Source organism: Lepidochelys kempii, chromosome 8 (assembly GCF_965140265.1).
Source record: "Lepidochelys kempii isolate rLepKem1 chromosome 8, rLepKem1.hap2, whole genome shotgun sequence".
NCBI lineage: Eukaryota > Metazoa > Chordata > Testudines > Cheloniidae > Lepidochelys > Lepidochelys kempii.
Genome location: NC_133263.1, coordinates 70,203,850 through 70,229,845, shown reverse-complemented (window position 1 = coordinate 70,229,845; position 25,996 = coordinate 70,203,850). Strand labels below are relative to the sequence as shown.

General features: G+C 41.8%; 1 protein-coding gene across 1 annotated transcript; it reads left to right on the top strand.

Annotated features, from left to right (window-relative positions):
- Positions 1–731: 731 nt before the first annotated feature.
- Positions 732–5,248, top strand: S1PR1 (sphingosine-1-phosphate receptor 1). The gene is made up of 2 exons (XM_073356877.1): positions 732–983; positions 2,461–5,248. Exon 2 carries the CDS (start codon positions 2,605–2,607, stop codon positions 3,745–3,747), a length of 1,143 nt encoding a protein of 380 aa, XP_073212978.1. The 5' UTR covers positions 732–983; positions 2,461–2,604; the 3' UTR covers positions 3,748–5,248.
- The last annotated feature ends 20,748 nt before the right edge of the window (positions 5,249–25,996 follow it).

Below are 25,996 nucleotides of genomic sequence, written 5' to 3'. Positions count from 1 at the left end.
TTAGTCTGTATTCGCAAAAAGAAAAGGAGGACTTGTGGCATCTTAGAGACTAACAAAGATATTTGAGCATAAGCTTTCCGATGAAGTGAGCTGTAGCTCACGAAAGCTTATGCTCAAATAAATTGGTTAGTCTCTAAGGTGCCACAAGTACTCCTTTTCTTAACACGATTCAAAGACAGCCTTTCCCGCTGTGGGGCACTGATGCCCCCGGGGGAGCAAGGATCCCAGAGAGGGTGACATTGCCTAGTGCCTGAAGCAGGGGGCCTCTGGGAGGTGGGAGACTGGGATGTCTTTTAGGCACTCAAAGGTTAAAAGAATGAAGTCATTTCGTGCTAGGTCTCCCCCCACCTCCTCTGGCTGACATCTCGGGTCTCCCCAGCTCTGCATCCTGTCGCTGACCTGACTATGAAATCTGGGGGTAGAAGGGAGAGGAAGAGGCTAGCCCTGCTTTGTACCAGGCTAGCTCCAGAGTGACTCCTCGAGGGGCTTCCACCAGCGTTGAGGCTGGCTCCTCAGCGCCTCTTCCCATGTGTGTTTTGTGTTAAACACCCAGCCCCCGAGCTGCTACAGCCCCTGCAGCAGGAGGGAGATGGGATTAACCCTTCCCCGCCGGCAGCGGAGCGCTGGCTCAGGCACCGGAGACAAGGGTGGGAGGAGAGCTGAGCCTGGCGGCCCGAAGTTTCTCTGCTTGACTGATTTCAGTTAGGGCACCGCACCCTGTCTAGGGTTCAGATCTCGAATTCAGCTGTGTGTGTCAAGGAACCCAGCAGGGCAGATGCAACGAAATCAGCCTGTGGTTACTGAAGAGTTAAAAAGCTGCTTAAATCGTCTCTTTAGAAAAATAGGAAACCGAAGGGGTGGAGACCACTAGCTAAAGGAAACGTTTAAAGCCACTTGCATAACAAAGCCAAGTTGGAGTTCTTTCTGGGGCAGTAGAGATGCGGAGTGCAGTGGCTTCAGAGACTGAACGCTTTCTGAGCAAGGTAAGCATTGGGAGCACAGTTTGGGACGCTGGCACTAGAAACCAGCTTTTTGGTATAAATCCCCGTTTAAAAATCAATGCTCTGAGTGAGTCTTCCCCAGAATAAATACTGGATTACTGACTCAAGAGCTTCCTTCATCGGCAGCTGAGCCTCCCCTTACTTTCTGCCGGAGTAGATGTGGGTTTAGCTTTAATTATTATTACTCGGGTTTATTACAGTAGTGTACCTCAGAAACATCCAGGAATGGAGACCCATTGTGCCAAGCACCATACAAACACAGAGTTTCTGCTTTGTGATTCTCATTTTGATGAGTGAAGTAGAATAGCCAGTGTCCTTAGCAACTGTTAACTACTCAGCATCAGCAACTGTGTTTGGCCAGGAGTAGGCAAAAGAATATTTCTCAGTAAAACTACACAAATTTGTTAGTGAGATCTCTGGGAGAATTTGATAGAGAAGTAATGATCTGATCACTCAATAGATCACTCTTGTATATCACACCTTAACATGCTAGGTACCTGGGACTCCACTTTCTGCTTCTCTACTTCTATAATCTTTTCTGCTTTCATTGCATTATTTAACACAGCTAATTCATTTGCTTTTGTTTTACTTCCACCCTTAAGTGGCACCTATAATTTTACAAGCCTTATACATTTTCTTTTTTGTGTGTTTATACAAGTTATATTTGTATTTGCCATAACTAAATTCCAAACTGACATTTGCTCATTCCTTTGTTTCAGACAGACTTACAAAATGTGTTTGATAGCTTATTTTATTTGCTTTTCTGAATTTTACACTGGCACAACTTTTGCAAAGGATGATGTTGCCAAATAGAAGTGAGTAGGGGCAGCTTTTCTGCTTACAGCTTTGAGATGGGTCTCTTTACACACATCAGTGAGCACCAACCCCTTTACCTCTTCTCAAGATGGCATCAGTAAATTGCAGAACTGCCCTCCCTCACAACACATTTAGAATGTTAATAGTGGAAAAACAGTGAGGTCGCTCCAGTCAAGTGATTTTCATGCCGGACTCATTTTGTGCATTTTCAGTTGCATTTAAAACAAATCAAGCCTTTTCTCTTTCTAAACCTGAACTTTTAAAAGGTGTTTCCTATGTCAAAAGTTTGAGAAATTGAGAGAGAGAGAGATGGATCTTGTGTTTTCCACTGGCTTACCTTGGGATCCCTCGCACTGGGTGAGATAGAGACACTCGGTGCAAGTCCCATTTCTCTTACTTATTTGTGCAAATCTGCATTAAGAAAAAAATTTTATTGGATGAGCTTTATCTATTTACTTTGCTGAGCCATTTTTTTTACATGGTGGGGGGAGAGGGTGAATGGACCTTAGTGATTCGTTTGTGATCTAATATCTAAACCTGACATGCAATGAAATGAACAGATTGTTTTACATTGTTTTCAGTTTGCCACCTTGTTTGCATCCCTTCCTCTGACTCTTTGCTTTGTTTATGCCCCTGCTTTAAGGGCTGTGGTGTCTGAGGTTACCCAGGGAGTACCGGACACTGGAGCCTTCACCTCAAAGATACTGCCACAAGGGTGGCCGGTGAGGTTTCTACTTGACTTCACCCTCTAGTGGGCGGCTGGAGAAGTGCCACTCAGCCTGGAACCATGGACTCTACCAGCAGCCGCCAGAAGAAAGTTTTCAATGACTCAGTCAGCGATTATGTCAACTCTGAAATCATTAAGAAACATTACAACTTCACAGGGAAGTTAAACGAGAAGGCAGACAGTGGAATAAAAGTGACCTCAGTGGTTTTTATCATCATTTGCTGCTTTATCATCTTAGAGAACATTTTTGTCCTGCTGACCATCTGGAAAACCAAGAAGTTTCATCGACCCATGTACTATTTCATTGGGAATTTGGCTCTGTCAGACTTGCTGGCTGGGGTGGCTTATACTGCCAACCTTTTGTTATCTGGACACAAAACCTATAGTCTCACCCCTGCCCAGTGGTTTGTCAGGGAAGGCAGCATGTTTGTAGCTCTGTCAGCCTCTGTGTTCAGCCTGCTGGCCATTGCCATTGAGAGGTATATCACCATGCTGAAGATGAAACTCCACAATGGGAGCAACAGCTTCCGCTCCTTCCTACTGATCAGTGCCTGCTGGGTGATATCCATGATCCTAGGGGGGCTCCCTATTATGGGCTGGAACTGCCTCGACCACCTGCAGAGTTGCTCCACTGTGCTGCCTCTCTACCATAAGCACTATATTCTCTTTTGCACTACAGTTTTCACTGGTCTCTTATTATCCATCGTTGTCCTCTACTGCAGGATCTATTCCATGGTCAGGACTCGGAGCCGCAGGCTGACATTTCGAAAAAACATTACCAAAGCCACAAGGAGCTCAGAGAAATCCCTAGCCTTACTCAAGACAGTCATCATTGTCCTGAGCGCATTTATTGCCTGCTGGAGTCCCTTGTTCATCCTACTCTTGCTGGATGTGGGGTGCAAAGTGAAGGCCTGTTCAATCCTCTTCAAAGCTGAATATTTCTTAGTACTGGCTGTGCTCAATTCAGCCACGAACCCTATCATCTACACCTTAACCAACAAAGAGATGCGGAGGGCCTTCATCAAGATTCTGTGCTGCTGCAAATGCCCCTCTGCAGATTCTGGGGCCAAATTCAAGAGGCCAATCATAGGAGGGATGGAGTTTAGCCGAAGCAAATCTGACAATTCCTCCCACCCACAGAAGGATGAGGGTGACTGCCCGGAGACAATCATGTCTTCAGGCAATATCAACTCATCTTCTTAGAAGTATCCATCGGGGGCATATTTAAAAGCCTCCCCTTTGAAACCCGACAGACAAGAAGCTACCTGCTCACTGTAGCAACTCCAAAGAGATGGCCTAAGTGAGCAAGGTAGCATTAGTTCTGAAGAGGCAAGCAGGGCACTTGCAAGGGTGGAGTTCAGGAAGTGGGACAGACTGTTCTGGCTTGAAAACATTTCCCTATGGAGCATGTTTTGTCTTTGCACTGAGGCAGACTCAGGATTGCCCGGAGTATTCATAACTCGGAAAGACTGATGCCTTGGTGAAACGGTGCCATGTGTGTGTGTGCGAGTATGTGCGTGACTGAGAGGCAGAAGGAGGAGGGTGGGAAAATGAATTTTTTTTTCTGTGTGAAGAACGTGAAGTTATTATTTCTTCACTTGCAGAAAAAGCCCTGACACAAATGACCTTTCTGTACCAAGTTTAGGGATGGCTCTACTATCCTGGGTCACAAGCGTTTGCCATTTGGCACACAGCAGGAAAGAGATTACACCAATGTAATCTAGATCACTGACAACCATAGGCTGGCATCACTTTCCTGAGTTTTTAGATGTAATAAGATTTCACCTGCGGAGTCCAAAGCTTTTCTTTAGCAAGATCAGTTCTGTGAAGTTGTGCTGAAAATTCATATTACTTTTACGATCATGAGCCAGACTCTGCATTCGATTACATTCATATAACCCCAAAGAAGTCAACAGGATTGCATGGGAGGAGCTCAGAATAGCATTTGGCCCGATAGATCTATTGATTTGTTATATTGAGTATGAAATAAATTACATGACCATAATAGTTACAGGATAAAACTACAGTTAAAGAGAAAATTAATGTGTGATATTTGACAAGATAAATATAATATCAAGTACTATTGGCATCAGTGTTTTTGCCTGAGTAAGGACAGAGTAAAAACTGAAAAAGAACTTCAGGATTTGGCCCATAGTGTTTCCATAGTAAAGATTGATTAGAAAGTCTGTATAGAATACCATGAGATTCAGAGAAATAAAAAAGGACCTTTGTCCAAGTGAAATGGCTATTGATGACATATAAATGTACTTCCATAACAAAATGCAAGACATTTTTTGACACTTACTTTGTGTTCTTTGATTAGAATGTTCATAATTTCAGGAAAGATATCTGTATTTTATCAATTCATGTAAGAAATACCTTTAATTTAAATTGAATGTATTTGTTTTATGGCATCATTTCTATTACGGTATTTTTCTAACCTGCATTAAGGGGATTGAATGTATTCAATAGATATAATTAACGAGATGCAGAAGTCTTCAAACACCTAGAGCATTACTATAACAAAAAAGTGTATCGGGGTAGCTGAACAATTGATTAATGTACAGTTATTGTCGAAACCTAGAAGTGATTTTCTATAAAAATATTGTCTTTGTAGTATGATTTCCAGTGCAATTAAACTGATTTTTTTCTTTGTTTTTAAAAAATAGTATTTAAAATGTTTTGACTTTTATTGTTCAATTTGCACATAGCTTTATTGATTTCTAAACATTAATAAACTGATTTTTTTAAGATGCTACTATCACAATTTTTTTGTACTATCATAAAGATATGGAGCATGATTAATTGATCATAGAAGTCAATGGAAAGACTCTCATTGATTTCAATAGACATTGGATTAAGCTGATTCTGCATGACATTTCTGTTCAATTAAGGACATAGATCCATAATGACACCTTTATTTACAAAACAATATAAAAGGATACAAGAACATGATTGTTTAGGTGCTCCAATAGAAAGGTGATGGGTGCCAGTAAAAGAACTTGAATATATCTAAGCTCCAAAGCAAGAAATTTCACTATGGCAAATAATGGAGATTACTGCAGTTACTGTCCAGACGGGAATAAGTGAAATACCATATAATTCAGGAGATCATGCATTAGAAATTAAGTCATATATTAATCAGTCCCATTTCTGTTGTAATTATATATGGAAATGGGGGGAAAAATCTTTAAAAATAGTTGTGAATTTTGCTGTTAGCTTATTACAAACATCAAGGTGGTTTATATTTAAAATATAAAGCTAGAGCCTCAATTGGCGTAAATCAGTGTCACTCCACTGACTTTGTTAGCTGAGGATCTGGCCAATGTTTTTCAGTAGCTACTGTATTTCTTCCAAGATTTGACTCTTCCATTTCCCCTATTGCTGCCATTCTCTCTAGGTAATACTTTAAAAGTTTCATTCAGCTTATACAGGATACAGTTGGGGCGTAAAGATAAACCTCACCTTCTTATGCAGTACGTCATTTCTGTGCAAGGTTTACTGTGGGAAACTGGAGCCTACTAACTGAGGAAGGCTTTAGGTCAGAACCTCTCACTTCCTGAAGGAAATTCCAAAAATGCTCTGAAGACAAAAGAGTGGAAACAGACTGGAATTTCTCTCCATCTGTCTGCCTGTACGGAAGGAATGATTTCATGTATACTCACTTCCTAGGCTTTTTAATTACTGTCCTGAGCAAAGCTGGAAAAAACGTCAAATCTGTATTTGTGCAAAAGATAAAACTTTTCTTGGCTTAGGCCTACATTCTGGCAGTGACTTAGGGCACTGATAGGCAATAGGGAACATAAGCTAAATGCTCTGTGTATGATTTGTTCCCCTCCCCACCATGCAGAGGGCTGGAATGATGATTATGCACTACTTAAATTACATTTAAGCCCTCGGAATGAGAACTGATGTTCTCAATAGATAGGGCAATTGATGGAGATTTAGGTTCTATTTCCAGCTGCTGTATGCCATGGGCAAGTAATTTCCTCTCACTGTCCCTTTGTTCCCCCTTCCCACCCTTTGTCTGTCTTGTTTATTTAAGCTGTAAGCTCTCTGGGGCAGGGACTGCCTTTCATGATGTGTTTGTACAGTGGGGACCCAGTTTTGGTTGGGGCCCTCTAGGCACTACTGCATTTTATGCAATAAATAGAAAGTGATGCGTTAGCCTCATACTAACCCCCTCTGCACATGGGTGTATATCAGCCTTTATGAAGGAACTCTCCTGATACAGATGACTGGTAACTCACTTCCTGGCTAGTTAGGACATACCCGCTCATTCTCAAAGAGATTCATACTTTGGGAATAGAGGTGATGTCGTATATAATAAAAACTAGGGGTTCATGTCAGGAAGTGAGACGTACAGATCTACTTAACCTCCTTCTCCCTTTTCTATGTGGATTCTCTAGGCCACTGACATCTATTCCAATAAATCAACAGGTTTATGCCAGCTACTGAGCATTCTACGCTGCAGAACGTGCACCTTCCTACTCCACAGAGCTGCTCCCTGTACACGGGGAGTCAGATCCGTTTCACTTTCATGGCAAAAATAAGTTTTCACTGCTTTTTACTCCTTTAGCCCGGCTGAGCCAACACAGCAACAAGAGAGGGAGCTGAATTGTATTCCTCCTTGTGCACCATCAACAGAATTTTACATTCCATTCCAATTAGTTACCTCTGCAAAACCAATGGGTTTCACAGGAGTCACCAAGCGCTGTGATCTGGCCCCTTTACATTTTGTTTCTGGGCCATAAAGGGGTTGAAAACAGCTGCATCTTGGCACCTGGGTATTCTCCTGGTGCAGAGTTCCCTGGGTGAGGTAGGGTGAACAAAGTTGCTGTGCCATCCTCCAGTAGTGACCAGTGTTTTAGGGGATGGTAGTGGGAATATTGTGTAATGGAGGAGTTGTGGTCAAAGTGCTCTATACTCCAGATGTTTGGGGCCCACGGAGCAGTCAACGTGGGATGTTCAAAGTTATTCTAAGGAAACGCAACCCCTGCAGCTGCTGTAAATTATGCTGAGAAGGGGGGGCCAAAATTGAGGAGGCACAAAGGTAGCTATGGTCTTGACATCATCCAATCCCCTTGACAAACCACCTTCCCCACACCAACTCCAATCCACCCTAAGGCATCTCTCATTGTAACTAACTACAGAGCTAACAGTTCTCCAAGTAGGTAGAGAGAATTACATTGTCTTTGGAATCTCACAGTACGAGGTCTTTCCAGCATTTAATTTTGTCTGCCAACCAGTGTCCAGATAGTCCAAGTGTAGTTCACATTACAAGTCACCTCTACTGAAGTTGGAATTGCTATCCTGGAACTGCTCTCTTCCCAGTGCTAGAATTAACAGCAGGATGAGCTGTCCCACAGGCAGCCATTGTGCAAAATGAACTCAAGGAAAGAGACTATGCTTAGTGGTTTAGCCACTCTTGTGTATGCAATATGTTACTCTTGCATATATTTTAGAGGTCACAGAATTAAAGTGTCGTAAGGAATAAATGTGATGAAAGAAAGGCAAGAACAGGATGCACTGTACATTTCCTCCCATAGTTTCACATGAGGTTCTGGTGCATGGATCTAATTTTCTTCTTCTCATATAGTTTTTTTTCATTGCAGATGTCTTACTGCAGTTCCATCTGTGGTTTTTATTTGTGGTTATGTCAACAGAGCGGCTATTATAAGTATAATTTCAGTTTCCCCAAAATTTGGTTGTTCTCTACTTACCTGTCAGCCATGAAAATGAAATTAACACTGCAGGAACCTGGTAATCAGACTTTTCCTTTTCACCCCCACCAAAGTTCTTTGCACTGCAGGTAAATCACTTAGGAACTCCACTAATAATAACTCTCATTAAGCACTCTACCACAAGGTGCTGTCCACAAACCCCTAAAGGGCACACTTCAATTAGCCTTTTTACACATGAAAAGCAAAAGCTGACAGCCATGTGGCTATGGATGAAGAGCTAGTGAAAGCTGTAGCTATGTGAATGACACTTACCAGAGCGGCGTCTGAATCTCTAAATGTACACTGCAATTAGACATCTGCACCTGGCCCATGCCAGCTGCCTCTGGCTCGCTGGGCTCGGGCTAAGGGACTGTTTAAGTGTGGTTTCAGAGGAACAGCCGTGTTAGTCTGTATTCGCAAAAAGAAAAGGAGTACTTGTGGCACCTTAGAGACTAACCAATTTATTTGAGCATGAGCTTTCGTGAGCTACAGCTCACTTCATCAGATGTTTACCGTGGAAACTGCAGCAGACTTTATATACACACAGAAATCATGAAACAATACCTCCTCCCACCCCACTGTCCTGCTGGTAATAGCTTATCTAAAGTGATCAACAGGTGGGCCATTTCCAGCACAAATCCAGGTTTTCTCACCCTCCACCCCCCCACACAAATTCACTCTCCTGCTGGTGCTAGCCCATCCAAAGTGACAACTCTTTACATAATCAAGTCGGGCTATTTCCTGCATAGATCAAGGTTTTCTCACATCCCCCCCACCCCCATACACACACAAACTCACTCTCCTGCTGGTAATAGCTCATCTAAACTGACCATTCTCCAGGTTTAAATCCAAGTTAAACCAGAACATCTGGGGGGGGGGGGTAGGAAAAAACAAGAGGAAACAGGCTACCTTGCATAATGACTTAGCCACTCCCAGTCTCTATTTAAGCCTAAATTAATAGTATCCAATTTGCAAATGAATTCCAATTCAGCAGTTTCTCGCTGGAGTCTGGATTTGAAGTTTTTTTGTTTTAAGATAGCGACCTTCATGTCTGTGATTGCGTGACCAGAGAGATTGAAGTGTTCTCCGACTGGTTTATGAATGTTATAATTCTTGACATCTGATTTGTGTCCATTTATTCTTTTACGTAGAGACTGTCCAGTTTGTCCAGTTTGTCCAGTTTGTACTGGACAGTCTCTACGTAAAAGAATAAATGGACACAAATCAGATGTCAAGAATTATAACATTCATAAACCAGTCGGAGAACACTTCAATCTCTCTGGTCACGCAATCACAGACATGAAGGTCGCTATCTTAAAACAAAAAAACTTCAAATCCAGACTCCAGCGAGAAACTGCTGAATTGGAATTCATTTGCAAATTGGATACTATTAATTTAGGCTTAAATAGAGACTGGGAGTGGCTAAGTCATTATGCAAGGTAGCCTGTTTCCTCTTGTTTTTTCCTACCCCCCCCCCCCCCAGATGTTCTGGTTTAACTTGGATTTAAACCTGGAGAATGGTCAGTTTAGATGAGCTATTACCAGCAGGAGAGTGAGTTTGTGTGTGTATGGGGGTGGGGGGGATGTGAGAAAACCTTGATCTATGCAGGAAATAGCCCGACTTGATTATGTAAAGAGTTGTCACTTTGGATGGGCTAGCACCAGCAGGAGAGTGAATTTGTGTGGGGGGGTGGAGGGTGAGAAAACCTGGATTTGTGCTGGAAATGGCCCACCTGTTGATCACTTTAGATAAGCTATTACCAGCAGGACAGTGGGGTGGGAGGAGGTATTGTTTCATGATTTCTGTGTGTATATAAAGTCTGCTGCAGTTTCCACGGTAAACATCTGATGAAGTGAGCTGTAGCTCACGAAAGCTCATGCTCAAATAAATTGGTTAGTCTCTAAGGTGCCACAAGTACTCCTTTTCTTTTTAAGTGTGGTGTAGATATTCCTGCTGGAGCTGCCTCACAGGACCCTAGAGCCCGGGTGTCTGGCTGAAACCAAACATCTACAACACAATTAAACAGCCCCTAGCCCAAGCCCAAGTCAGCTGGCACGAGCCAGCTATGGGTTTTCAATTGCAGTGTAGACATACCCTAAATATTCAGTGTTTAACCACTGATATATTGATGTTAGTTGAGGCTTTAAAGGTCTTGATCTTGCACCATTGAAGTTAATGGGAGTTTTAGCATTGGCTTCAGTGGGAACAGTATCAGGCCCATAGTGAAAAATAAAGATCCATTGGGTTGCTTGAATATCACTCTGTTTTTAAAAAATAATTCTTACTTTTGCTTGCATTCCTGTCATTCACTACAAGATTTCCCTGCCATGCTGGGAGCAAAGTTGATTGTGTCTGTGAGTTTCAGAATGAGACTCTGTGACGTTTTAAACCACAGCTCCACCCTTCAGTGTCACACCAAAATTAACTGTCATTAGAAACAAAAAGTCTTCATTAGCAAAAATAAAAAAATGTTTTGTTTGCTTATGGTTGAATGTCTGGAGTAGACCAAAATTAATCAATAGCAAGGACTGGCAACCATTTTCATATTACAGTCACAGCCATAAAGCTATTTTGAGAGACAAAAATCTATGGAGATCATTCATTTGATCTTCACATTTCGGGGATGCTATGTTATAGTCAAACACAGAATATAGGCTTACTATAGTGGTTTATCAAATCCTTGAATACATTAAAAAAGCAATACTGTACCACTTACTAAACCCCTAGACCTCAAGCAGACTTCAAGCTGCTCTATATAAGTAAGGAATTACAATAACTAACGAAATTTCCCTCTCAGTTCCCTGATTTGGAATGTAAGAACTTGTGCATGCAAGTATATCATTGACAATCTTACCTCTGATTCAATGGCAATGCCTTTGCTTCCTGCTTCATTGCAATATGAGCCTGGAAAGAAGCAATGCAGATTAATGGTATTGCAGATGATTGTTAGGTGAAGGAATTTCTAATTTACCCTAGTAAAACTCAGGCTGGGAATTAGACTGCTGTTATTTTGTGATTAATGTTATTTCTCTTTTGACAGCTGTATTATGGCAATTACCTTTATTTTTTTGCTAGTAGTGATTTTGAAATACAGTAGAACCTCAAAGTTACAAACATCACAGTTATGAACTGACCAGTCACTTACACATCTCATTTGGAACCGGAAGTACACAATCAGGCAGTACGAGAGACACAACAAATAAACAAAAAGAAGCAAATACAGTACATTACTGTGTTAAATGTAAACTGCTAAAAAGATAAAGGGAAAGCAGCATTTTTCTTCTGCATAGTAAAGTTTCAAAGCTTTATTAAGTAAATGTTCAGTTGTAAACTTTGAAAGAACAAGAGTAACATTTTGTTCAGAGTTATGAACATTTCAGAGCTACAGGCAACCTCAATTCCTGAGGTGTTCGTAACTCTGAGGTTCTATGGTAAAGGTATTGCACATTCTGAGTAAACATTCTGAAGTGTTTAAACAGAGTTTATTTTTAGCTACTTTGACACTTTTCACACCATATTCTGAACAGTGATACCATCTCTGAACAAACAAAACAGAGAAGGCTGCGGCACGCACATGGCACAATATGCAGAGCCTTTTTCAGTGCTACTTGAATGGAGAAATTAGGCCATATTCAAGGCAATGGTTCCTGTGTGATACATGAACCTAAATGATACCACAGGGACCTTGGATTTACGCAGCTCTGTCCTACTTAACCCTGTCCCACTCACTGCCCGTATCTCTGTCCATTGCCAACTGATACCACCTTAAAGGACATATAGGCCCAAATCCACAGAAGTATTTAGGCTGCTAACTTCCACTGAATTCAATGGAAATTAGGAAACTAAATGCCTTTGTTGAGCTGAGCCTTACAGTTTTCCATGCTGGTCTCTTTCAGAGCACAGGAGTGAGGCTTTCTTTGGTTTCTCCATACTCCCCAAGTAGCTCCTCTACTGTTACAGACCTGCTGAGCTATTTGTGCTGTGCAGCAAACTGAACTAATGTCTGCGGTCAGGTTTCCATGGAATGAGAAACTGGAAATTGTGTGGTCAATTCAGCTAAATGCAAAAATAGAGGTTCTAAATGAATTAAATCTGATTATAAATAACCCGACCACTAAAGCATCCATTGCGTTATTTACATGGATATTTTCCATTTTACACTGCTCCAAATAGTCAATATCTTTCAGATTTTTGAAGAGAAGACACATTAAAAAGTTGTCAGAGGAAACCTGGAGGTTTTCACAGGGAAACATGGAAGATTTGAGGCTTCTAGCACCAGAAAGGCATGGGAGGCAGCTTGGGGTTTTGGCATCCAGGAGTGAGTTGAGGCTCTTGGTAGCGGAGTGGGGAAGGTAATTTCTTTGCTCCCACTCTCATGCTGATCTCACAGCTCTTGACAGAAAGGAGATGCCCCTTTGCACCCTTCCCCAACAAGGATGGCTAAGCACATTAGCCTGATGTTTCTGTTAAAATGATCAGCAGTAAAATACTTGCAAGTAATGCACTTACACAGTCACCTTTAGGTTTCAGAGTTAACACCCCATTGAATTTAAGAGGCCATTCATGTCTCTCTGAGTGATTGTTTTAGGTTCTCTGCAGATGCAAGTGCCAGTCACATTTTTAAGTTTTCTTCAGAACCATAAGGGTTAGAAACTATTTTTTAAAAACCCAAAAGCTTAGATTCTACACTATATGACATACTATGGTGGAATTGAACGATATTGTACTGCGTTGCAGAGTTCAGCCATCACACTAAATTTGAATTAGCACAATTTTTTAGCATGTGCCAGTCATATAGAAAAAACTTTTCTCCTACATATACCTCATATGACATCAAGAGGCAAATAATTGTGCAGTTCAGGATCACCATTTAAAATGACACAAAAGATCTGATTTTGCTATTTCAGGTGGACGTGGAAAAATCAGTATTTAAGATGATCAGCAAGTTTAGTGTTTTTTTGTTTTAAAGATCTTTAAATTCTTCAAGTAAGCTTGATCTCCCCATCACAAAACGCTCTCCCCCACCCCCAAGAAGTACAAGTGCATTTCAGTGAAAGTCTCTTTCTGTTTTGTAAATTCCTGACTCATTATCTCCATGAAAAGCCTCACAATGTAAGAGATACACCAGCAGACTCTACATTCCCACCTCCTACCTCCAAATGGTACAAGGGCACAATTGTAAAATCAGTGAATACCACTGGGTTACAGTGAACACAGCAAAGCAAAACTTCAAAGGAGCCTGCTCTTTGTAGCTCAGTGATTCAGGGATCAGGATTCTAGCAAGTTTTATTTCTGCCAACACAGAATAGAGCAGAGCTGGGAGAAAACAACACAGGAGGGGAGGGGAAAGGAAAGGAAAAGCAGAAGAGAAAGGTTGAGGGCAGGGAGACAGGCAACAAAATACAGGAGATGCCAAAAACAGCATAGAAAGAAGAGAGGATCATAAAATAAATTAGAGGGGAGCAAAAGGACAGCAGTGGGCAGGGGATGAAGGGGAAAGCAATTACTTAAGTAGTCTTGAAAATGGACTGGAGTGCTCAGAGGGACTGCCTTTCATCTCCAAGTCACTGGTCTAATCCAGTCCATGTCTTTGTAATGGCTGAAAGTTATCATCTGAGGGCTGTTTAGTGGTTTAAATCCTGTTCCTAGTGAACAAGGAGCTACTTTACAATGGCAATGATTTGTACCTTGCTGGCTGCCTCATGACAGAGATGAAGGACTGAATAGCTGTCAATCCATCACCTATAACAAGCACTAAATCCACATGTGAGACTAAAATGTTCTAATACTACCCCCTAGCCCCCATTTAGGAACTCAAATTAAGCACTTAGGTTGGTACATACCTGTTATATATATCCAAGTGCTGGCTTGAGTTCCCAAATATAGAGAGACCCATGTTGAAAAACTAGACTCACATTTAAAAAAAAAAGTCTTTGGTATTTAAACACAGTATTTTAAAGACATTGTCATTTTAAAAAAATACCTCAAAAGTTCAGATAAGTCTAATTTGAAAAACTCTTGATGTAACGGTCTCTGGTTTCCCAAGTCTGAGACTTTGGTCTGTATTTTGAGGGTATTTCATCTGAATAATTTTATTTCTCTCTGTATTATGCACTCCACTGTAACGGTTGTATCAGTAGGCCTGAATAATAAAGGTCTCCAGCTTTCCTTGTCTTTGGTGGGAAAAGGCTGTGCTCAGCGAGCCTTTTATGTTAGCTCATCCTATTAAAGTTCTTATGCTTTGTTAGTCTTCCCTGGACCCTCTTCAAGGCCTCAGCATTTTGCAGCAAGTTTAGTGAAAAGCAAAAAACTCTGCACTGTATTATTGTTGAATCTGAACAAGACCTGCTTTTGCTGACAGATTAGTTTGATTTCCAACTAGAGATGCCATATTACCATATTATTTCATTTGTACAGATAAGGAAATAATCTTTGCGCTCCCTTCCCTTCCACTTTGTTAGTTAACTACTGAGAAAAAAGAGCTTTGGCAGGAAAAAGGGGCACTGCAAACTTTATCTTAAGTTTAGAGGAATCTCCAGTGAGAAATATAAAAGTGCTTTTAACTCTTCGTGGGACAGATTTGAGTAACATCTCTGTGATAGCTTAAAAGGATTTCTTCCAAAAGTGCTGTCCTCAAATTACCCTGATCAGAGAAAGAAGCCACGCATCAGTTACAAATGATTTCTTATCCGGTAATGAAATCAGCACTAAAAGGGGTGTTGTGGTGGAAATACAAATCAGCAAAAAAGGAGCCTGAGTTTGGTAACCAACCCAGATGTATTCCCAGTGTAACAGCTACCTCAAAGATCACCTGGTTAAAAAAAAATTCATTAGAATATAGTTGTGGTCCTGCAAGCTCTCCTGAAAGCAGAATAGAAAATAAAATAGACTCAAATGAGTTGCTTTTCAGTAAAAACTCCTCTCTTCGAAGTTTATTTATATAGCAAAGACCCCGTGCCCACAAAGCTTATTTCATCCACAGGACAGAGTAGCAGTATTCAGAGCTGTATTCGCATTTAAATGTTTTAAAAATGCAGCATTTTCTAATCTATGGTGATTATGGTTCCATAAGAACAGCCATCCTGGGTCAGACCAATAGTCCATCTTAGTCCAGTATCCTGTCTTCCAGCAGTGGCCAATGCCAAGTGCCCCAGAGGAAATGAACAGAACAGGGCAATTATTGAGTGATCCACCATGTGACAGAAGTACAAGAAGGTTTGCACTGCTCTTGGCTCCAGCACTATCCTAACCTTTTTCTTTCTGAGGCCCTGCACAATATGCTATAAAAGCTCTGTAGCGCACCTGTGCCACAAAAAAATGTTTTTCTGCATAGTCAGTAGATTAACAGCCCGCGCCATCATTAGGGGGTAGCAAGCAGAGCAATTGGTGGAGGCCCCATGCCACAGGGGGCTCCACAAAGCTAAGTTGGCTTCATCTCCATGCAGCAGGTTCGGGCTTCAGCTTCCACCCTGGGCAGTGGGGCTTGGACTTGGGCCACAGTGACTAACGGCAGCCCTGCTCTCTAGTTTATTTTGGCGGACCCCCTGAAACTTGCTCATGGCTCCTCAGGGGACCTTGGACCCCTGGTTGACAACCACTCTCTTAAGGTTCTGTCTGCCATACGAACATAGCCAGAATGCAGTGATTATTAGCCTGCTCTCTGACTGGTAGACTAACAGCTGAAGTGGGCATCCACTTGCATGTTATATTGAAATGTATTATGAATGACACTTGTGGGTCAGAGAAAGCAATATCTTCAGTATCAGAGTGTTTGCAACTATTTCTTGTTTCTAGCACACAGGAAAGGCACCCCCCCCAAAGTAATAAAACAAGAATATAATAGTTGGCATTTCTCTAGTGCCTTCTATTTGAGGATCTCAAGCTGCTTTACAGGCATTAGTGTGTTAAGCTAAACAACACCCTGGTGAGGCAGGGAAGGGTTAGCATCCTCAATTCACAGATAGGGAACTGACACGCAAAGGTTAAGGCCCATATTCTCTAAAGTTTCTGCTTATGTCTTCATCACCTTTGGTTTGTCCTGTCAATCAGGTTCAGCAACTCTTATTCTTCACCTTCAAACTCCCTTGTCAAGTGCATCTTGTAAGCGGACACCAACCTTCTTTGTGTCATCCTTCAGCATCGCAAACCACCTTTTTCTAGATCTTCCTTGTGGTCTTTTCCCAGTGACTACTAGCTCTTGTACTCCCCGGCCACCATATGCCCCACATCATCTCATGTGACCCAGCCATCTCAGTTGATACTCCCTCAGCTATTCCATGATGGGGCCTACCTGCATCATGGCTCATACTGTTTCGTTGCGTAGCCTACCAGCTCTCGTTTTACCCAGCCTCCACTGATGCATTCTCATTCTCCACCATCTGACCTATATGTAAGGGGGCTGTTGTCCCCTTACTAAAACTCACTGGGGGTGTTTTTGCTGGCTAGCTCCCAGCACCAAAAGAAAGGGGAAGGGTCGATGGGAAATCAGGACCCTGAGACTGACAGTCCCCGGTGCAATGGGAAGACGCCAATGCTCCAGGTCAGCCTGATTGACAGGGCAGGCAGACTAATCAGGGAGTCAGGAGACCAGGGGGTCCCGTCTCCATGTGAGCTGGAGTTGCCTGAGTCAGACAGAGTGGGCCCGAGAAAGGAGAAAGTAGGGGCCCAAGCTGAGCTGGGGAGCAGAGCCATGCCAGATCCAGGAAAAGCAGCCCAGGAAGCAGGTCAGTTCTGGGAGCAGAGTCACAGAAGCAGCCCACAGAGCAGACCTGTGCTGGGGGGGAGCTGCAGCAACCAGAGGCAGAGGGGCCAGAGAATCAGCCCAGGGAGCTGGAGGCAGAGCAGCCCCAGTGCTGAGGCAGAGTGGAGCTGGAGCAGTCCGGAGCTGGGTGCGGTGAGCAGCTGGGAAGAGTGAGGGGGACCCAGGGCAGCAGGCCCAGGGCAGGGAGATGCCCCCAGCCAATAGGCCTTGCAGGCCAGACTTGGAGGGGGATCGTAACCCCGATGGGGCTGGGGTGATGCTCGGAAGAAGGGTCCTGCCACCTACAGCCTGAGGGTGTGTGGCCACCACCAGAGCAAGTGTCCGACCCACAACATCCCTGCAGCACAGCCAGGGCATGAGAAGGGGCCTGGGACATGTGAAGAACAGACTGAACTTCCCTTACATTCCAGAGATGCTGGTTGTGGTGTTCCTGTGCCACAGAGTGGGGTTATGTGTTTTCCTTTAACCTTTCCCATTTTTCCTTATTTTTTTTCAAATTTATTGCTGGTCAATAAGTTGTATTTGCTTTGAACTGTGTGTAATGATCAGTGGGTCAGGGAAGCATCCAGTGCAAAGAGAGCACCCTGGAGGGGGGGCACCCACGGCCCTGCCCTAAATGACCACAACAAGGTTGGGGTTCGAGCCCCCCAGGAATCCTGGGCCCAGCCTTGTTGGGGTTACAAGGACTCTGGCACACAGGAGAGTGGAACGGGAGCCCTTGAGGTCAGGCAGGCCTCCGGATAAGGAAGTGGGAGCGAGGACTCAGATCCTTTCGCTAGCCCATTTCACCAGGGTAGTATATAAGCAAGGAAAATTCCCCACAATAGCGGGTCCATTTCCCCGCTTACATATACATAAGGTGGCCCAATCATGATCGTATATACTTTGCTTTTTAGTTTACTCAGCATATTCTTATCACAGAGAATTCCCATCAACTCTCTTCATTACACCAAGTGTTCTTCATGTGGCTTCTAACATCCACACCCTCCTTCCCATCATGGTTCAACACTGAATGAAGGTATTTTAGTTTTACCATCTAGTTTTATTGGCTTCTCGTTGTCCCTTTTAACAAATCATCACAGGTATTCAGTTGTTTGTCAGCTGATTCATAAGCCATTTTCTTCTAATACAGCTCTCCATAGTTCTAAGGCCCTTTCTAGTTCATTTTTATCTTCATGACACAACATCATGTCACCAGTGAAAAGCATATTCCTTGGAGCCTCTCCCCGCTCTGCTAATTTAGGGTGCCTACATTTGAAACAGCTAGAGTCTGATTTTCAGAGGTGGTGAGCATCCACAGCTCCAGCTGAAGTCAATGCTCAAGTGTCCTAAGTTAAGTGCTCAAAACTGGTGGGCACTTTTGAAAAATCAGGTCCCAGGGCCTGAACCTACAGTGTTCCGAGCATGCTTATTTCCCCTGAAATCCATACGATTTGAAGGAGCTCAGAACCTTGCAGAGGCACTCAACGTCTCACAGCCTCAGGCCCTAAGTGACCTACCCGAAGTCACCCAAAAAGGGAATGCTGAGCTAGGAATAGAGTCCATATCTCATGCTCCCGAGTCATGTGCTCTTCCTGGAAAATATTCCCTGTATGGGTTAGAAATGAAAACCCTCTGCCAATATTGAATTGTTCCTCGGAGTCTCTCTTCTAGCATATTGTAAATCACAATGATGTGCCAAATTCAGTTCTCATTGTGCTCCTTGTTGCTGAAGGATGTGTGTCATGTTTCCTCCTTAATCATGCATTCCATTCCCATTTCTTGCATCAATTTGTGTCACCCCTTAGCATTATTTAACTTTAGGTGTTACATGTGCACATGAACGGGTATTAGAGATCGTTGAATAGCCCCAGCTAATTTGTTCAGCAGTATCCTGTTTAGCAAAGGAAACTCTTAGCCTAGACACAGGGTATTCATGCTTAAGACGATAAACATAGGTCTACTAGGCATCTCAGATCTGTTTCCTAGTTTTCCAATGTCAACTAGAAATCAAACATGGATTTTTCCTGCTCATGATAACACTTTCATGTATGTTAGGGACTGGAAATGAATAAATAATTTTAACCTATAATTTATTCAGTGATTAAGCCCTTTCCTGCCACTTTCAGATCATGATTTCCCTGAATTATTCAGAATTATTCATTGTGTATGTGGCTGCTTTTAATTCAGTAGACTGATCATGACCAGTTCTTTACAATTATTCAGTATTTGCACTTAATGCTACTTTTGTTTCCTGTGATTGGTCAGAGGTCACATGGCATTGTTCCTTTTCTTTGATTGGGTAGTGAACCCAGACTTCCTATGCATATTAAAATTGGGTTTCTGCAAATCATAGAATATCAGGATTGGAAGGGACCTCAGGAGGTCATCTAGTCCAATCCACTGGTCAAAGCAGGACCAATCCCCAATTTTTGCCCCAGATCCCTAAACGGCCCCCTCAAGGATTGAATTTGCAACCCTGGGTTTAGCAGGCCAATGCTCAAACCACTGAGCTATCCCTCCTCCCACACTCACACATTTTTAAAAATTCATTCCTCATGGCCGTTGTGCCAGTAAAGTGGTCTTTCAAATGTTTTCGAAACGAACACAAAATGGGCATGAACATGGCCAAAGTGAAGTGATTTTAATATTCTCCCAACTGTTTGGAGAAAATTGTTTGTAGTATTTGTCTAGATCTACTAAGGAGAAAACCTGGATTTGCAGCTAAAAGCAACCACTGCTCTGTTCAGTGAAAGTCTGATGTGCTTTAAGTTGTCTGCAGACTTTGGGTGAAATAGTGTCCTTCACTGAGAGGAAAGTGGGTGGGTTAGGGGCAGTCTGAGCACTGTTCTAAATTCCCCCCAGATGGTAACAGTTCCCAAGAGATTGTACATGAACTGGGGGTTTCCAGAGCATGGCACGGTTTGGTCCTGACTTTCTCAATCTGATAGCTGAATCGATTAAGCTCCTTTAATCTACCATTGTAAGGAATGTTTTCCAATCTTTTAATCATTCTCATGGCTCTCTCTCAACTCTAACCAGTTTCTCAAATTACTCTGTAAAAAGGGTATTATGGGGTTCCATCTTTTTTGTCCCCAGTGATTTCCATACAGAAGGTGATCAGTTTACAAGTAGAGATTTTTCTTCCTGTCAGCCCTGTAAACTCAAAGTGGGATCTGAAATATCAGGAGTTTCATAAAATCATAGTTTGTAATATCAGGGATACTGAATTTGCAAAGTGTTGTAATGAGAAGAAACTGATGGTCAGCGAGGTTCAGGTAAGTACTGTTATGGGTCAGGCATGGCTACCACCTTCTATTCACAATAAATGTAAAGAAGCCATTAATACTGGTGGAAACACTCAGTAGAAGCTGAATCACACATAACCAAAGGGTTTTTAAATGCTGGGCCTTTGAGAGGTGGAATGTGTGTGTGGACACGAGAGAGAGAGAGAGAGAGACTTAGTGCATGGCAAGCCAGGACATTTTTCCAAATGTCGCAGACTTCTACATATACACAGTGAAATCTATCATAACTATCCATTTGGAGGAATGGACAAGAAATAGTTACTCAATAGAGATTATCTTCTAATAAAGTTAGAATCCAATTTTATTCAGTACATTGGGAGTTGCTTTAGGGTCATCTCTTGGGACAGGAGGTTGCCTGTCTAGTAGAGGCATGGAGACTTAAGAACTGTAACACTAGCACTAATGATCAGTCTAGTTTGGCAGTTTGTCCCTGGCTCTCACCTACAGAGACTTCAGAGAAAAGTTTGCATTGGGCCAGCCTATGACAGCTTGGCAAATTGGAGAACTTTTTCTCGGGGGCTGTTATCTGGTGCTTCAGAATTTAAGTATAATTTTTAAAAAAATAAAACCAAAATAAAATACTATGAAATCTCTAGTGCTTTTCTTTGTGAATGCAACCTTCGGAGTTTGAACCAGAGTCTAAATTGATTCAGTGATGCCTGCCTTAGTCTTCACACAGCCTGATACACTAGATACTTACATTTGTGTGCTTGTGTCTCATCATTCGAATGTGTGTTCACCCTGAATCCCAGGGATGTAGTTCGCATGTCTATACTGTTAACTGATCTGCACACAAGAAAGTAGAGGGGTAATAATTTTATGGGGAGCTAAACTATCTACTTTTGGCATTTTAAGTGAAGCATGGCTTGTGGACAGAGTTTAGCAGAAGACTATTACTACTACTATCATCACCCCTCCTGCCCCTTCCCCAAACTCAGCCCTGCTTCAGAAGGAGAAAGCCCTTCCTACGCCCCCTAGCCTATTACGAATGCTGCACCATGATGGGGGAATTTATGCAGCTGAAGAAATGTAGCTTTCAAGAGAAACTAGTCAGTATGTTAGAATTAGTCTGTCCAGCAATATTCCACATGGCCTCAGCCAGTAAATGGATAGGCAGATTAGCCTTAATACCTCAGACACATTGGTGGCAGACTAGCAATAACATAACAAACACGTATTGCTTTTTAACTGCCTTCTAGCATAATTAAGTAATTGGTATTTGGGTCTTGCTGCAAAGTGTCTGGGTGATTCCTAATCAGGTTTCCAGGACCAGGAAGTTTCACTGTTAATGAGACGTGGTGGCCACCTAGTGGGTGTTTGCTTTAAACCTGTACAGAGCCCCCTAAACAGAGCATTGCCATCCTGTATTAGGAGGAGAACATCACCAGACAGACATTTGAATTGTTTTATTTAACTAAGACAACAATGTTAAGTATTCTGGACTTTTTTCTTCAAAAGCAAACATATAATATTTTAACAAAACAAGCATATGTCCCTCGCTTCTCACATTTATCTCCAGACTTCTTCTCCTTGTCCAGATCTATTCCTTCCCCAACAATATTCTATTTATTGGACATTTTGAAACTTTGCACTTTTAAAGAGAGGTAAGGGATTGACTCTGTGTACACAAATTTGCAGAGGGACAATAGAGTTGGGGGTCTGTTATTTCTCACCTCTCTATATTATTTATTTATTTTAAAACATTTTTGCTGTTAACAAGCATGTTACCTCTGGAGACACAAATACACAGTTTGAGAACTACAAAGCATCTCTGATGGTATCTTCTAGACTGAGCCCTGAGTCCCACTGGGTAGATAGAAAAAGATTAACCTAAATAATCTATACAGATGCTTGTGGAAGCCCATAAGATTGGGTCCCTAATCTATGAACTATTGGAACTCATTTACAAAACTTTTCTTAAACATTACATGAATATATTGTCTCATACTATAGAATTAGAATTTATTATCTCTAGTCCATGATGAGATATCTTTGAGCTATACTGTATCTTTAAAACTATCTTTAGGTAGGTTTTTTTCCTCAAAAAGCATTTTATAAAAAAAATTCCAATTTAAATAAAAAAAAATCTGATTTAAATTAAAAAAATCTTTTTATATTTTTTAAAAAAAAATAATTGATTTTTATCCACCTTGGGACCCCATTATGCTGACACTGACACATGCATAATTAGGTTTGGAAGGATTACATTTTTATTGGTAAGTGTCAATACCCATTGATTCCACCATACACACACAAAACCAAGAAAAAATATTTCCATCAGTAAGAATCAGAATGTATAGAAAGGCAGAAAGAAAAATGCTGCTTGAGAATTTAAAATTTTGAAATACGATGACAGTTTGAACAGTTATAAAACTAACTTTTTGAATCTCACAGTCATTTAATGATTGTTTGGCTCCCCCATAATTTCCCAAAACTGAAAATTTAAATTGATAAAAATGCTTAAAAACATGTATATTTTCAAAATTGTAAAATTGAATTCTGCCAAGCCTACATATAATAAAGATAAAGTCTCTGCCCCCCACCTCCCAAAAAAAAAAAAAAAAAAAAGAGTGCCCCTGATGTCAGGGCTGTATGCACCACATTTTGGGGCACTTAGAAGGGCAAGCTGTTGCTCCCAAAGACCCAATCAAAGCTGTTCCTGGATCAGCTCAAGAGTGGCAAAAATATATGAGACAATTCCAACTGAGTAAAAGTAACATAATACACATGCACTGAAGTAATATTGCACAGGCAAACTTAATTCTGGCATCTCCCAGTTTTTGAGTACTTGACTTTGCAACCTTAATAATGTTCTTTAAACATAGTTATGTGTGTAATATAGGCTATAAAAAGGGAAAAATGCAGATGCTGCTTTCCATGTAACTAGTACTCTTTAACGTGCTGAAGACTCAGAATTAAAGAAAATAAGAAACACCTATAAGAACTACACGCAGCTCTGTTAGAGAATTAGTTCACAGCTAATGAACTCCCTATGGTCCTGATCTAATACTCATTGAACTCGTTGGTATGACTCCCCTTAACTTCACTGGGTTTTGGTTCAGCCCCTAAGGGCAGGTCTATACCTAGAGCTTAGGTCAATTTAGCGACATTGCTCAGGGATGTGAATTTTTTATATCCCTGGGAGGCGTAATTAAGCTGATCTAAACCCTGGTATACAAACCACTATGTCTATGGAAGACTTTTTCCATTGACCTAACTACCACCTCTTGAGGGGGTGGATTTACAACAGTGAGAAAAACCCTTCCCGGTGCTGTAGCACGTGTCTACACTATGGTGCTGCAGCTGTGCTGCTGTACTGCTTATAGCGTAGATGTATCCTGAGTGTTCTGTCCCAGCATGTACTAAATTTGAGAGATTTTCTTTGGATCGGTCTCCATTTTACTTGTGACAAGTGGATATTTCCAGGACATTGCATCAGAGAAGATCAGATGCATGAATCCTTTTAGAGTCTGTGAAAAAGGACTTGTGTCCTTTCTCCTTTACTTGGCCCGCAAATTCTACAGGAAATTATTTAAGTGGGGTTTGGGGCCACAATACCACCTGATTCATGCAGGTGTAAACAAACGTGATACTCACAAAAATTCACACTTAAGCAGCTAACTTTGCATATGTTATTTGATCTCATTTTTCCTTTTATTCTCCTTATTTTCCCAGGTTATCTCCTTCAGTAAGCAAATCAAAGGCAACAGTAACTGATGTATAAAGTCAGTGACACCCTCCCCCCCCAATAGGAGAACATTCGTCTCCGAAGATGCAGCTGGCAGTGTGGACTGCAGGATTAAAAACTGGCTGTAGCTAACCCTACTGACTTTTTCTATGTCATATCTAAGCAAACTCTGTAACTTTAGTTCATATGGTGATGGGAGGCTACCCTAAATCCTCTCTATCAGCCCCTCTGAAGTACAAAGTGAACAGTAGTATTTTCACAGTCTTTTCTATTATCCTCACTTTTCCTTCCCCCCTTTCATTTTACATTCTGTGTCACTCTAAGAAAATGTGTGATTGGTCTTTAACTCTTGAGAATTACTTTCCAGGGTAGTGAGGAGTGTATTACAAAATGGAAAATACATTCAGCCCCTTCTCTTGTTCACAATAATTAATGATTGGAAGTAGGGCCAAACCAGAATCCCAGATCCAAACTTCACTGAACCATGGAAGAGCTTGGATCTAGAGGCACATTACACATCTTGTGCTTTTCTCTCTCTAATGGGTGAGACAGAGACAGGTTACCCAGTGTTGCCAACTCTCATGATTTTGCCATGAGTTTCATGATCATTATTGTTTTCCTTAAAGTCCCAAGTCCTGGAGTGAAGTGGATATGAGATGATTTCAACCTTCGTGCTTAAAGCAAAGGTAAGTTTCTAGCTCTCATAGCTGTGGAGAAAGCTTCAAAATGTGACCCCAGTGCACCCTAAAGGCTCAAAAAGCAGAAGGCAAAGAAAAAACCACCAAATCTATTATATTTACATAATCTCATGATTTTTGGTGAGCCTGACCCATGATTTTTGAACATTTGTGGTTGGCAATCCTGCTAGGCCTTGCAGGAGCATACACACCTTGGTGGTAGAACAGAATGGTACACTGAAACATGTCCTGCACTTTTGAGGGTCAGTCACTACACTAGGGCTTCTCATCACCAAAGCTCAAAGCACAGGTATAAGGCAGGACCCCCTTCAGTCTAGTTCCAGAGGCTTTCCCTTGTTCTCCTTACAGCATTTGCTTTTTATCTACAGATCCTTCCTCCCTGACTCTCACAGTCAGACTCTGCTGCTGCCACTCCACACAGCACATCCCTCTTTAATTTTCCATAGTTGGTCAGCTCCTCTCTGCCTTCAGGGCAGTCACACAGCTGTGGTCCTTCTTGCCAAACTCTATTCCTTCTCTCCCAACAGCTAGGAAGAGTTTATACACCACCTCTGAGGTCCAAACCCAAGTTCTTGTGCCAAATGCCTGGAACTGTGCAGATTAATGCGTTAGTGCAGATTTCTAGGCTTCTCTTGAAAACAGGATAGTGTCTTATAGTCGTCACCCAGAACACTGCTGATAGCTCCTATATAAATTATATACAGGACCTAGTAGTAAAATAAGGGTGAGCACTATTGTATTGAACCAATACTGAACACTACTGTTGGATCATATTTATTATTATAGTCAGCATCAGGTTTGAGACAACAAATGGATTCTCGTTACTTTCTCTCCCTTCATCTGATAAACTCTTTTACGGGGAACAATACGGGGTAAAAGGGTAGTAGAAATTTGGAGCCTGGTAAGTCTTCCCAGTGGAGGAGAAACCAGTGACACAGAATCTGGTATACTGTAATTATAACATTTTATTTATATATATGTAGCAGTCTTGGAACACAGGTGGTAAAACTGTATGCAGGCGATCTTTTCTTTTAGGAATCTCAGCTTAACACCAATGTCTGGTTCCCAGACAGCAACTCTGCCCCAAATTGACTAATTAGAGATGACGGCAGAGTGAAAACTCTGATACTTACATAGTGCCCTCTATCTTGCATAATCAAAATTAACAAAACAGCATATCTTCCCAAGACTCAACATGTGCTCACACATTAAGAAAGAGACACGGAAGACTATGTGGAACAGTGGCTCTTGGGGAACCCGACCATCATACACACACTCTCCCCTCTCTCTCATA

Excerpts from the sequence above, each read along its gene's own strand:
- S1PR1 (XM_073356877.1), top strand. The coding sequence starts at position 2,605 with ATGGACTCTACCAGCAGCCGCCAGAAGAAAGTTTTCAATGACTCAGTC.